Consider the following 15,357-nt stretch of genomic DNA (forward strand, 5'->3'; position numbering starts at 1 on the left):
AAAACAGCCCCAGACTATTCCTCATCCACCAAACTTTACAGTTGGCACTATGCATTGGAGCAGGTAGCATTCTCCTGGCATCCACCAAACCCAGATTCGTCCACTGGACTGCCAGATGGTGAAGCGTGATTCATCACTCCAGAGAACGAGTTCTCACTGCTTCTGGGTCCAATGGAGGCGAGCTCTACACCACTCCACCCGATGCTTGGCATTGCGCATGGTGATCTTAGGCTTGTATGCAGCTGCTCGGCCATGGAAACCCATTTTGTGAAGCTCCAGACGAACAATTATTGTGCTGCAACCGAGGACAGATGATTTTTACATGCTGCGTGCCTCAGCACTCGGCGGTCCCATTCTGTGAGCTTGTGTGGTCTACCACTTCGCAGCTGAGCCATTGTTTCTCCTAGCCGTTTCCACTTCACAATAACAGCACTTGTTGACTGGGGCAGCTCTAGCAGTCAATTTGACGAGCTGACTTGTTGGAAAGGTGGCATACTATGACGGTGCCACATTGAAAGTCACTGAGCTCTTCAGCGAGGCCATTCTACTGCCAATGTTTGTGAATGGAGATTGCATGGCTGTGTGCTCGGTTCTATACACCTGTCAGCAAATGGTGTGGCTGAAAGGGGCATCCACATACTTTTGTATATGTAGTATACAACTTCAGTGTGTTCTTTAATCAGCACGTCCTCTCAAGCGTTAGGAACCAGGGAGTACTGCAGAGCCTCTCTGGTGCTGGGAGACTAGAAGGAGAGGAATTAGAAACATATCTCATCTCCTGATAGTCGAATATCCATACAGATACAGGATTACCAGAAGGACTGGAGTGAAAAGAGAGCAGCAGAAGTTGTTTGACCACAGACAGGGCTAGTGTACAGTATGTGAATATGGGGAAGTGTTTTTAAGTTCAATCCCCACATATTTTGATTTCCTTTTTACAAATGTAAAAATGTTCTTATAAACAATCAAATGAGTAAATCCTGTTTCTGTCCACAACTGTGTCTGGCTTTGACCTAAGGGTAGATGACCCCCCCCCCCCTGTGGGACAGTTGAGCTAATGTAGGCTAATGTGATTAGCATGAGGTTGTAAGTAACAAGAACATTTCCCATGACATAGACATATCAGATATGGGCAGCACATTTGGGCAGTCTTGATACAATATTTTTAACATATATGCAATGTTTCATTGGATCAGTCTAAAACTTTGCACATACACTGCTGCCATCTAGTGGCCAAAATCTAAATTGCGCCTGGGCTGGAATAATATATTATGACCTTTCTCTTGCATTTCAAAAATGATGGTACAAAAAAATACAACAAAAAAAGATGATCTTTTACCAGATCTAATGTGTTAAATTATCCTACATTCCTTTCACGTTTCCACAAACTTCAAAGTTTCCTTTCAAATGGTATCAAGAATATGTATATCCTTGCTTCAGGTCCTGAGCTTCAGGCAGTTAGATTTGGGGATGCAATTTTAGGTCGAAAATTGAAAAAAAGGGTCCCATCCTTGATTTAGATGACCTCAGCAGAACTCTCTCACTCACTCCCCTCCAACCAGGGAGACCCAGTTCCCCAAACTTCACGCTGATCCAGCTGAACGAGGAGTTATCTCCTTGAGGAGGAGCCACAATGTGCTGCTCTTCTTCTGCGACGTCGACATCCATTTTACCCTGGACTTCTTTACTTCCTGCAGACTCAATGCAGATCCCGGTGAGGAATGGGGGCTCCTACACTCTTTGAAGAAAGGGTTCCAAAAGGGTTCTTCAGTTGTCCCCATTGGAGAACCCTTTTTGTTTCCAGGTAGATGCCTTTTTTGCTTCCAGGTAGAACCCGCTGCGGAAAGGGTTCTACATGAAACCCAAAAGGATTCTACCCGGAACCAAAAAGAGTTATTCGAAGGGTTCTCCTATGGGGACAGCCAAAAAACCTGTTGAGATTCTAGATAGCACCTTTTTTTCTAAAAGTGTAACGATCTATCAATCTGTCTGTCAGTATTTCTGTCAATGGAAGTTCTAATGGATTCCGATCTTGTCTCATTGCTGCAACTCCCCAAGGGGCAAGGGGCTAGGGAGAGGCGAAGGTCGACTCATGCGTACTGTAGTGGAAATTTCCTGTATTTACCAAATCATGAGAGCCAACCACCACACAAGTCAGAGTTATCATAAAGTCCATCTTTAATTATTATGAGCTCCATCACAACCCTGTGACTCTCAGATCAATTCAATGTCTATAAATGAATTCTCTGAGAGTCCTTACACATTGCAACTGAGATCCTTTAAAGCAAAGACACACATAGCCAGACAGCATTGGCTATAAATTATCATTCAGCTTTGTCTCCTAAACTATGTTCTTATCTCGCTCTTGGTACCACTCAGGACCAAAAACAAAACCTCATCCACTAGCATATATCAAATATACCCCTCCTGGACAAGATCACAGAGACACAGTGACTGGCACACAGACATTGTGGAGCCAAGAGATAATTGGTTCCCCCTCAATCACCCGTTCACATGGTTTAAAAGATACGTTTACATATGAAGACAAGCTTGATCTCTCCCCTTTCTGTGGCCCAAGTAACTGAACCCTGACAGAGAACAGATAACTGCAAACGGCCAACAGTATTATCCAAAAGAAGACATTCCAATGACAAATATCTCACATAAGCATGCAATAAAATGAATAAAACATTTTATTTATAAATGTTACCTAAAGAATTCTGATTCTGCTACGACAGTACTCCGAAATATTACCTGCCAAACTGTGTTTCTTAACACCCGCTCACTTAAACTGGAAACCATCTGCACCAAGGAGGAGGAAACACCATTCAACTGATGCCCAAAGTCAGCCTGCAGGTGCCCGCTAGAGCACGATGAGCCATGTAAAGCACCTCGGCCAAACCCTCCCCTGACCCGGACAACACTGGGCCAATTGTGCAACGCCCTATGGGACTCCCAGTCAAGGCCGGTAATGACACAGCCTGTAGTAACGCCACAACACTGTGATGCAGTCCCTAACTTTGTTTTTCTAACTTTAGGTGATAGTGTTCCACCCATTGTTCTTCAGCCAGTACAATCCATCTCTTATCTACAATAATCACAGCCCCTCTCTTCTTTTCAACAACAACTGGTCAGTCTCCTTATGACATCTGGGTGTGGAAATCCCTTCAAAAGCTGTGTTCACACAGGATACCTGTGTAAATGCAGCCAAAAAGGCATATAATACATTACATTGGGTTCTTTGATACTTATACATTGTGTCTTTTTGCAACAGGTGATAAGGAAGGACGCTGGATTCTGGAGAGATCTTGGGTTTGGAAAGTATAGGTCTGATTTCATCAACATAGGTAAATAACAATATGTTTTTTCATTGACTGACTGACTGACTGACTGACTGACTGACTGACTGACTGACTGACTGACTGACTGACTGACTGATTGACTGACTGACTGACTGTTACTGTAATTTAATTATGCCAATGTGTTTTCATTAATTGAAAACCCTTAATCTATTTTATGAGAATTTGTAAGATTCTTGTTTGCATAAAATAGACGGAGACCAGTCTTTTCAATAATAGGTAACAGAATTTATTCTCGGAGCGCGCTGCCACATTCCCACGAGCAACAGTTTATATATAAATAACATGACGTCATTTCATTGCTTAACAGAATCCCCTCCTCTCGACCGGGACAAAGTGAGGTGAAAAGTTCCTTCTAACTTACTAACACACTCCCAGGTAACTTTTGACCCCTCAACATTATCGATCACCACTTAACTGACAGTTCTAATTAACAGAAAACCTAGGAATGCACTCACTGTCTTATCTTAAACACCCAGAGCTCAGTTTCGTCGGTTCAACCATAGGTTAACGACCTTATCTGTTTACACAGTCCACTTCTTTCTTCCTAGTTGGAATGGTGTTCATTAACTTTAATTACTCCTTGTCTGTGTCACACAATCCCATCTTATGAACTCATATTGTTAATCAGATATAATAAAGCAGAGTATAAGTTTTACTTATTTACAGTTCCATTTAAAATGATTCGTTCAGTCATTTAATCATAATTTTCCCAACACTGACTGACTGACTGATTGATTTATTTTGCCAATTTGAATCTGTGATCTGCACAGGTGGGTTTGACCGGAACACCAAAGGCTGAGGTTTGGAGGATGTTCACCTGTACAGAAAGTACAGAAAGTACATGCACTGCAAGCTGATGGTGATTCACTCTCCCTCCCGAGGCCTCTTCCACCTGTGGTATGAGAAGCAGTGTGCAGACGAGCTGCCGCCAGACAACTATAAGATGTGTATGCAGACCAAGGCCATGAGTGAGGTCTCTCACAGGCACCTGGGGAGCTGTTCTTCACACAGGAGATCCAGGAGCTTCAGAAGAGGTAAAAACTAGAAACTGCCCCATAACCACATATCTAAGATCAGACTACCCTACCGCTTATCCTAAACTTAACCATTAGGGGGTTACACAATATCTGACCCTGGACCAGTGGTTAGGGTAATGAAATCAAAACACCTGGAGAGGAGAGACATCCTCTGGGTTTTGTTGAGAGAACAATGTCTTTCTCCTTCTACAGACTTAACGCAGGGCCTGACGAGGGAGAGTATAGGGATGAGACATGAACTTTGTCATGACATGACAGAAACTTGATTGAATTTTTTCTAAATGGTGATGTTATGTAGGCATACTAACTCATTGTATGTCCTCTATTGCCACCTTCCTTCCTGTACTGAGTCTGAAAGCAGGGAGGTCAGAATAATATTTTACTGTCTTTGTTGTATTGAGACTGTCAGCTTCAGATTATGCCTGCTATGGACTTTCAACTCAATGAAAATAATATTTGTTGCTTTATAACTGTGTCTGAATATGTAATGCTTTAAAGTTTTTAGTTATATGAATTGAAATATGAATTTAGAGAAACAGACTGTCTAAGCATATTCATATTTAGGCCTACGGTACTTCCCTCTTCTTAAAACTGGTGGACACAGAATAAAATATCCTGGCAAATAAAGGACCACATTTGGATACATAAGCACAGTGGGTTCCCAAACATTCTGTGTTACCCATCTAATAGATAAAACCATGTTTATAGCCACAACCCAAGCTTTACGCACAAACCAAGGGGAACTGGCTGGGACCCAACCAACCAACCGACCTGGAGCCCATAACTTGGATAGATCAAGTAGTTAAAAGAATGCTGTAGTTAAAAGAATGCTGATAGCATGCACCATCCTAGCCTTTTATATGATTTGGGCATAGATGAGCAATTGCAGGTACGTCAGTATTTGTGGTGTTTCTGGTCTTGCATTAATAAATTGGGAGAGTCAATATTTCACAACCACTTCTCTCTGTCTCTTCCTGTGTGTGTCAGTGTGTGAGTGTGTGTTGTTTCTTGTTGTGTTGTTTTTGCAGGATGCACAGACATAACCTGTGTGTGCTCACCACTGCCAGTAATCCATGGTCAGACATGTTTCGACACAGGACAGAACACTTTGGCTTGGTAGAACCTCTATAAAATTCTATACTTGCCACACAGGCTATAGATAGATTGTTTCATCTCTATTGTCACCTTTATTTCCATCATCCTTCTAAGGGTCAATATAATCATAGTAAATGAATTGATAATAGTTGGTTTTTGTTACATTGAACACTTTTCCCACAATCAAGAAGTGGAGTTTCCTGCAGTGATGTAACCTCAATTTTGCATAGCTCGAGGGAGGGGTGGAGCGAGTCAAACATCGGGCGACGGCTGTCGTATTTCCTAGCAAGCACGCGATAGGCTCTTCACCTGATCCCACCTCCCTATCATAATCACAGCCAGAGGCCTGCCTGTTTTATTACCGGTGTATATTACTGGAAGGACCAGGAGATTATGAGCGTCTTTTTTTCTTGCTTAAGAATCCGTTATATTATGAAGTTGGGTTGTACCGATTCTAAAGGGTAATGAAAGGAAAACGTAGTGGTTTTAGGGGCTCGTTTGTTTATTAGACAGTAGCCCCCCTTGATAAAACAACAACATTTTGTTTTACATGTTTTTGGTTAGGTTTAGTAAGCCCTACAATATCGATTTTCTTTTTTATATTTGTTTTATTGTTTTGAACAAATAGCGAGGCATGTTCCACTGATAGGCTGTCTCACATCTCGCCGAAAAAAAGCAGACAGACGCCGGACGCTCCGGAGTCTACGGCTTTGTCAAAGACAGAAGTCCAGAGACACAAGATGTTTGAGACTGGTAGAATCCCTCTCGTCCTTCTCGACGTAACCTGCCTTATCCTCGGTATGTAACCGACGTACTTACCATGTTGTTGGCAGTGTTATGCCTTATAGAGTTCCTATTCTATGAGAAGTCATTCTGCACTAGTCTACTGTAGCCTAAACACCAGTTATATTGGAGGTATCACTTTATTACGACTGTTGTAGCTAGGCTACATTATGACTATAGGTGCATGGGTTACTTCTATCTAACAGTAAGTGTCTAAGTCTCTGAATGAATGGGTGTTATATTCCACTCCTCACCCACTACTAGAGATGTTGTGGTCAATAACACTGTTATAATTAAGCAATAAGGGGTGGGTGGGTATGGCCAATATAGTACGGCTAAGGGCTGTTCTTACACACGACGCAACGCTGAATGCCTGGATACAGCCCTTAGCCGTGGTATATTGGCAATATACCACAAACCAATCGAAGTGCCTATTGCTATTATAAACTGGTTACCAACGTAAATAGAACAGGCAGTAAAAATGACTTTTTTGTTTTACCAAGGCTTTCAGCTAGTCAGCATTCAGGGCTCTAACCACCCGGTTTATAATAGCATACAACACACAGTATGGATGTATATTATAAGAACTAGGGCCACGAGTTTTTCCTAACCCATGTCTTGACCAGGTAATAACATTGTGTTCTAGTTTTAGCTATAACTTATCTTATAACCTATAGCCTGTATTGTATTCGATCATTCAGGCCCACAAGGTGTATTTGTTGATTTGAGTGTAGCCTTCTGGTTGCATATTAAACAACAGTCAGAGGGGTAGATCATGGGTTCAATGGGGTTCAGTTATTACATATTGACCACAACATGATTATGCCATTATCCGTAGTGTGTTTTCTCAAGTGTATGTGACTAATTCTCAAATTGGGGTACATTTCATATCCCTCGACTGCGGAGATGGACTCTTGATCTCGTGGTCTTTATCTAAACGTGGTCTGGGTCTGGGTCTGGGTCTTAATAGACTTACTCTAATATAGGGATTTGGCGAAAGGGTCATCACACCATAGCACTGGGTTTTGAGTTTTGGGTTGTTTTTTGCTACAAATTTTTGTGTAACTAAAGGGTGCAGGATTTTGTGATTTCGTGTGATGAAAGACAGTACAACACTACTATTATGAGAAAAAATAGTTTGTTTATGCCACAGGCAGGCTACAGTCGAGCAGAGATGGAGTCAAAACTGGAACTCTGTGAGAAAAACAAGACCCAAGCCAACCATCTTCAAACATCATAAAAATAATGTTGGCCCTCCGGTTTCCTCATTTTAAAAAGCAAGGTTGTCTAGCACTTTCGTGTTGTCTCACCCCTACTTAGTCAGATAACTCCGACAAGTCTTGTCAAGATATGGTACTTAGTGCCGTTAACCATGTGATCCTAAATCTGTCCCTAAGTGCAACTTGGAGTAAGTGTCTAGTGTAACACTTTTAAAAAATATCTGAATTTTCCCCACCTTTTGTGACCAATTAGAAGCAGTCAGAATGTTCAACGAAGGATGGCACATTGTGTCCATACTCCCCAACAGGACAGGCTCTAATCAAAGACCTGTGACTGCTACACTCTTAGAAAAAAGGGTTCCACAAGGGTTCTTCAGATTTCACCATAAGATTACCATTTTTGGTTCCAGGTAGAAACCTTTATTGGTTTTAGGAAGAACCCTTTTAGGTTACATGTAGAACCCACTGTGGAAAATAGTTCTACATGGATGACAAAAGGGTTCTAGTATGGGGACAGCCAAAGAACCCTTTAAGGTTCTAGAGGGCACCTTTTTTTCTAAGAGTGTGGTTAACTAATTTAGGCTGGAATCTGCCGACAGGGGTTGAATGTGCTTTACTGGCCAGAATCAAGATAGAGCAAGTCTGGTCGTGTAACCTGAGTGATTCAAATAGCAAATGAAGTTACTTCAGCTGTGAAGAGAGTACGTGGGTTGAATAGAAGGGTATTTTAAGAAGCAACAACCCTAGTTCGAAATTACAACAAACTTGGTTGAACTTTGAAGCTGATGAAGACTGACACTGTGAATTGGGAATAGTGGGTCGTAGTATATGTAGCCTTCTGCTAGGTACAAATAAAGATGCAAGAGAGATGGCTTCCCTCGAGAGACTGAACGAGATATCAGGACATGGAATTCTTCATTGGTATCCTATTGTATAGTTAGACCTGTGTTTTCCATATTTCGCTTGGTGAAGGCCTAATTGTGAACATGTTGTGGAGTGTGAGAAATCAGATGAGAGCAGTGTAGCGTAAGAGAGTAATCCACTCTGTTACAGGTGATTTGGACTGTGTGCATGAGTGAGTCTGGCTGAGTGTGTGAAGCATTTTAGACATCCATGCCAGTGTAGGACATGGAGATGTGTGAAACTTACTCCTCAGCTTGAAGTGTCCCCCCGCTTTTCGCCAGCCACCGACTGGTAAGACGCTTCAGGAACGCGGTCACATGTGCTAGCAAGGTAGAGCTACTGGGTTCGATCCTCGGTGTGAGCTGAATCAGGAGGAAGTGGTACTCACTAAGCAAGCAACGTGACATCTTTTACACCAGAATCTCCGTCAAATCATGTTATCGTTAGTTAGGTCAGCTAACCTTAACTGAAACACCCTGCGCTGACTCATCGACTAGCTAGCCTGGTTGCCAGTCTGTTTCAGAGTAGTAAGGCTCATTCATTTTAGAAACAGGTGTTCTCTGATTTTCCTATTGTTTTTTTTCTCTTACTTACTTTTTAGACTCTATTATTTAAGAGTGTTGTGTCCCTCCTTTATTGAATTGACTTTTACATTTATTTGTTACCTTGGTAATGAGTGGGCTATTTGGTAAGGTGAGAGGGAGGTCAGAGCTGGAGAGAATGGTATAACCAAATCAAGTGAAAGCATGAAGAAGCACGCCTTATTTGCATATTGATTTTCATCAGGTTTTGCCTACCAAGTTCCTTTTTCCTGTGACGGTTTGGTCAACAGAGTGTTTTAAAGAATTACAGCAGAACCTTAAAAGTATGTTTACAAAGGCTAGTTTGAGCTAAGGAGACTATTTCTGATTATCTCTATCTTTATTTGTCTCTCTCTCTCTCCAGTTGGGCTTCCCTTTGTGATCCTCACCCCTCAGCACAATCCCTTCAACAGGGGTTTCTTCTGTAATGATGAGTCCATCAGATACCCCTTGAAAGAGGACACCATATCCTACCAGTTACTGGGGGGAGTCATGATCCCTTTCACACTGATTGTGGTAAGTCATTACCTTCGCTCTGTTCTCAGATGTTCTCTTCAACATATCAGGTATTTGTGTTTTAAGTGTATATGGTAAAAAGTACAATAATTTGAGACAATATGTCAATCTATTCGATTCACCTCAGTTAAAGATGACTTCTCTTGCTTTCACAGGTAGTCAGTGGTGAGTGCCTTGGCGTCTATATGACTCATATAAAGACCAAATCATCCTTGGGGACTAACTACGTGGCGCGCATCTACAAAGCAGTGGGCAGCTTCCTGTTCGGGGCTGCTGCTAGCCAATCACTGACGGACATTGCCAAGTACTCGATTGGTCGTCTGCGTCCCCACTTCCTGGCTGTGTGTAAGCCTATGTGGGACCGTATCAACTGCATTGCTGGAGGCTACATCGAGAACTTCACCTGTACCGGGGACAAAAACATGGTGGATGAGGCTAGGTACAGTAGAGGTTTCCTAGGGTTACATCCCAAGAGATGATATTGCTGCAAAATCGAGACTGAAAAACTTTGAACTCTACTGGCAAATGTAAAAGCTTGAAAGATGTTTGCGAGGCTGTAAACCCAGTTTCCCTTCATCTTTTTTTTGTCTTCTGTTTTACAGACTTTCCTTTTTTTCTGGTCACTCATCCTTCTCTATGTACTGTATGCTGTTCCTAGCAGTAAGTATAGCAGTGGGCATACTGTGCTCATTGTTACATACAGTGATGCTACAACAGTTCAGTTCTTTCTCTGTCCCCAAGCAATAGCTCCCTTTCATGATGTTGATGGTGTCCTTTTTCCCTCTCTCTTTTAGCTGTACATCCAGGCCAGACTGCAGACAGAGTGGGCCAGGCTCCTCAGACCCACCATCCAGTTCTTCCTGGTGGCAACGTCCATCTACGTGGGGCTGTCACGCGTCTCAGACTACAAACACCACTGGAATGACGTACTTACTGGCCTCCTGCTGGGGGCGATAGTTGCAATACTCACGGTGGGTAGCTAGCTATTGGCCAACGGTTCCCAACTAGTTTGCCTTGAGGGACTCTCATGTGTGCCTCAAAACTTTTTAACACTCACTTATAAATGTGGAATGCACATGGAATTTTGATTTGGGAGCACTACTGCCTGTCAGATAATACATTTATTTATTTATTTTTTACCTTTATTTAACTAGGCAAGTCAGTTAAGAACAAATTCCTATTTTCAATGACGGCCTAGGAACAGTGGGTTAACTGCCTGTTCAGGGGCAGAACGACAGATTTGGACCTTGTCAGCTCGGGGGGTTGAACTTGTAACCTTCCGGTTACTAGTCCAACGCTCTAACCACATTAAATGGCACATGGTTACTGGTTATGGTTATTTCTTAATATATGGCTCTGGGCTTAGCTATACTGCCATAGAAACAAACAGAGCATGGCATTGAGTTTGTGACTGCACCTTTACCGTGCAAAGAAACGCTTGTCTGTAGACCAAACCATGAAGAACTATTTTACAATTTTCTGGCGCAGATTCGCTATTTAATCTATAAAAAATGTTGTCACAGAAAATAGATGATCTGCAGTATGGATCAGAGGAGATGGCAGTGATTACCACAAAATACATTAATAGGAACATTTTAGGTGTGCCGCCGAATTGTATTTCCCATCAAGATGCTCCACGGTTTAAAAAATGTTGGGAACCACTGCTATAGGTTATAGACACGGGTGGGCCCTGGGCACTGGCCCAGCCAGATTGACAACAGGCCCTGCCGATTAGGGTAAACACGTAAAGTAGGTTGATAGCCACTTGTTGTAGTTCATTATTCACATTGACACAGGTAGCTAGTTAAATGCATAATAGTGGGCACCTTGTGTTTCTGCATGGAATTATATATGAACAAACCATGTAGTCACTGCAAGTAGTTTCCTCGGTTTCCGTCTCCATTGTATAAGAAATGCTGTCCTCTCCTCTCCCAACATAGGTGTTCTGTGTGTCCGATTTCTTCAAGACGCCTGTTGATCCAGTAGAGATACAAGAGGAGACGTCCCACCCCAGTCTACAGGACAACCCTGCAAATGGGATCCACTACGGAAGCACAGAATGAAGCTCTGACTACAACATGGACAATGCATTGAGGACAAGTAGCATGTTAAGCTAGCTACAACTACTTGCCATCCGCTTCAGAGGACTATGGTTATTTATTTCCATGCATTTCAGGTCATTGGCATTGACTGTCGTGGAAATATCATGTTGCCTGAGCCCTGTAGACAGATGTTAAGTCCTCTCAGAGCCAATGATCTTGCCTATGTGTGTTGAGCTAACAGTCCTTGTGTTCAATTCCTGGTCTTTGTGTGCAATTGCGATGCGATGTCTGCTCTTGTTGGAACGGTTGGGATTGCATTGGTTTGAGGATTGTGTTTGAAATGAATGAAATTCAAGTTTTTTACAGTGAGTAATGAGTGTCCATGTGTGTAGCCTGGCCAATAATAAGTCTTACACCTGGGAATGAAATATTATGACTGTCCCAAAGCTTAAATGAAAGTCAGGAGACTTACTGAGCTCTGCAATGATGTGCTATGTACTGTATATATTTTTTTAATACTGCCTTCGCCAGATTGTTGCTGACACTTACTCAAAGCTCCCTGGAAACTCCTTACACATGTGTCCAAGTGTAGAAATCATGGCAACAAATACACAAATTAACGTTTTGACATTTGTATGCAAATGTACTGTTGTAAAAACTGTGTTTTGAGCTTTTCGGAAAACAAAATGCTAGCTATGTGACACAAATAAAGATGGAATTCCATTTTGGTACTTTGGTACAACTGTGTCTGAGACACATTTTGTGAACTGTAGAAGTGTGTGCGTTGTTTAGTGAGATCGTGAGGAACTACCCATACAGAAAGCCCAAAACCATAACTGTCACATTGATGTAAATGGATGTCATCAATGGATGTCCCATTGACGTAAAGGATCTCTTTTTGAGGTAAGAGTTAGGTGGGGCCCAGGAAGTAAGGCAGGGTGGGGTCAAAACACACGGACCATATTCCTTTCCTAATGTTCCTCAAGAGCCAAAGTACAGACTTCAGATTAAAATATAGAGGCGTACTCACCACAAGTCTGGAACTACATATTTGTGTTCTGTCTCACACTCAGCTGTTGTGGGTGTGTCCTCAACTTTCAGCCACACCCATAGACATTATGGACATGCAATTGGTAATTAAATCATCTTTAAATTAAACACATTCTTATGTAAAATGCACCATAGTCCTTTCACTAACAACTGCTGTCATTGCTTAGTTGCTGACCAGCAACTGCACAAACAGTGAGGTACTTTCAGTTATACTACAGTTGAAGACGGAGGTTTACATACACCTTAGCCAAATACATTTCAACTCAGTTTTTCACAATCCCTGACATTTAATCCAAGTAAAAATTCCCTGTTTTAGGTCAGTTAGGATCACCACTCAATTTTAAGAATGTGAAATGTCAGAATAATAGTAGAGAGTGATTTATTTCAGCTTTTATTTATTTTTTCACATTCCCTGTGGGTCAGAAGTTTACATGCACTCAATTAGTATTTGGTAGCATTGCCATTAAATTGTTTAACTTGGGTCAAACGTTTCGGGTAGCCTTCCACAAGCTTCCCACAATAAGTTGAGTGAATTTTGGCCCATTCCTCCTGACAGAGCTGGTGTAACTGAGTCAGGTTTGTAGGCCTCGTTGCTCGCACGCGCTTTTCAGTTCTGCCCACAAATTGTCCATAGGATTGAGGTCAGGGCTTTGTGATGGCCACTCCAATACCTTGACTTAAGCCATTTTGCCACAACTTTGGAAGTATACTTGGTGTCATTGTCCATTTGGAAGACCCATTTGCGACCAAGCTTTAACTTCCTGACTATCTTGAGATGTTGCTTCAATATATCCATACAATTTTGTCCTTCCTCATGATGGTGTCTATTTTGTGAAGTGCACCAGTCCCTCCTGCAGCAAAGCACCCCCACAACATGATGCTGCCACCCCTGCGCTTCACAGTTGGGATGGTGTTCTTTGGCTTGCAAGCCTCCCCTTTTTCCCTCCAAACATAATGATGGTCATTATGGCCAAAAAGTTATATTTATGTTTCATGAGAACATTTCTCCAAAAAGTACAATCTTTGTCCCCATGTGCAGTTGCAAACCGTAGTCTGGCTTTTTTTTATGGCGGTTTTGGAGGAGTGGCATCTTCCTTGCTGAGTGGCCTTTCAGGTTATGTTGATTTTGGACTTGTTTTACTGTGGATATAGATACTTTTGTACCTGTTTCCTCCAGCATCTTCACAAGGTCCTTTGCTGTTGTTCTGGGATTGATGTGCACTTTTCACACCAAAGTACATTCATCTCTAGGAGACAGTCTCCTTCCTGAGCAGTATGACGGCTGCGTGGTCCCATGGTGTTTATACTTGCGTACTATTATTTGTACAGATGAACGTGGTACCTTCAGGTGATTGGAAATCGGAGGATGAATCAGGATATAAAAAATAAAAAAAAATTAAACTAGGCAAGTCAGTTAAGAACAAATTCTTATTTTCAATGATGGCCTAGGAACAGTGGGTTAACTGCCTGTTCAGTGGCAGAACGACAGATTTTGTATCTTGTCAGCTCAGGGATTTGAACTTGCAACCTTTCAGTTACTAGTCCAATGCTCTAACCACTAGGCTACCCTGCAGCCCCTTGTGGAGGTCTACAATTTATTTTCTGAGTTCTTGGCTGATTTCTTTTGATGTTCCCATGATGTCAAGCAAAGAGGTAGGCCTTGAAATACATCCACAGGTACACCTCCAATTGACTCAAATTATGTCAATTAGCCTATCAGAAGCTTCTAAAGCCATGACACCATTTTCTGGAATTTTCCAAGCTGTTTAAAGGCAGTCAATGTAGTGTATGTAAACTTCTAATCCACTGGAATTGTGATACAGTGAATTATAAGTGAAATAATCCATCTGTAAACAATTGTTGGAAAAATGACTTGTGTCATGTACAAAGTGCATCATATTCAAAGGAAAGGAGCAATCTGCAGTTGTTTCAATCATTTTTGTACTTATAAATTAATATATACCCATTTATTCTTGAAGAATATAACTTATAAAAGCCTCACGAGCTAGGTTTAATTGTCGTTCCCCATCAGAACCCAAAATATTAAGTTATTTTACTCCAATGTTTGTAAGCACCCTACATTTAAACACTATACAGCCTCAAACCATGTTTAAAACTATCATTTTAATATCATGGATGGTCAGTCCTTCCAGTATCCATAGCTCTTTCTATGAATTTGAGTGGTAACATTTCTCTTGATCAGCTTCTTACCAAAAGTCATGGGATCGCCGCTCTGCAGATTGGTCCTTTAATTTCTCTGTTTCAAAGTTCTGAGACTACAAAGGGTAAGATACTACTTAAAAAATATATTGAATAGAATGAAATGTAATGTTCACCATATGATGTTCATGTGAAATACATTTATGTTCATGTGACTTTTGAATTGATAAACTAAGTGACTATACAAGCTGGTATTGTTTACTTTGATTTAATAAAGGGTCTGAACAGCTGATACCAGAGAAAGATCTTTAGGATAAAAAAAATACAACACTACTATTCCTCTACTAGATGAACCAGTTGTCATGGTTAAGTACGCATGAAATGTGCAGAGGTCAAATGTTGTTTTGAACACCATAAACTGACAGCTGCTAAACACAAAGAAAAGGCACATGCACATATGGTTTATTTAACCAGTCAACTTCCACTTGGTGTTCTCAAACTTGCTGAAGATCTCATCTCTGTTAAGGTTGGACTCACTCAGTTTCAATTTGTAATCAGACTCAAGTGTTTCACGTTGATAAATGTAACCATATCTTTATCACTGAGCT

General features: G+C 41.5%; 1 protein-coding gene across 1 annotated transcript; it reads left to right on the top strand.

Moving 5' to 3' along the window:
- The first annotated feature begins 5,839 nt into the window (after positions 1–5,839).
- On the top strand, positions 5,840–12,278 carry LOC112248794 (phospholipid phosphatase 1). The gene is made up of 6 exons (XM_024418113.2): positions 5,840–6,292; positions 9,346–9,497; positions 9,653–9,936; positions 10,100–10,157; positions 10,292–10,468; positions 11,438–12,278. Exons 1-6 carry the CDS (start codon positions 6,235–6,237, stop codon positions 11,558–11,560), a joined length of 852 nt encoding a protein of 283 aa, XP_024273881.1. The 5' UTR covers positions 5,840–6,234; the 3' UTR covers positions 11,561–12,278.
- The last annotated feature ends 3,079 nt before the right edge of the window (positions 12,279–15,357 follow it).

Source organism: Oncorhynchus tshawytscha, linkage group LG04, assembly GCF_018296145.1.
Source record: "Oncorhynchus tshawytscha isolate Ot180627B linkage group LG04, Otsh_v2.0, whole genome shotgun sequence".
Taxonomy (NCBI): domain Eukaryota; kingdom Metazoa; phylum Chordata; class Actinopteri; order Salmoniformes; family Salmonidae; genus Oncorhynchus; species Oncorhynchus tshawytscha.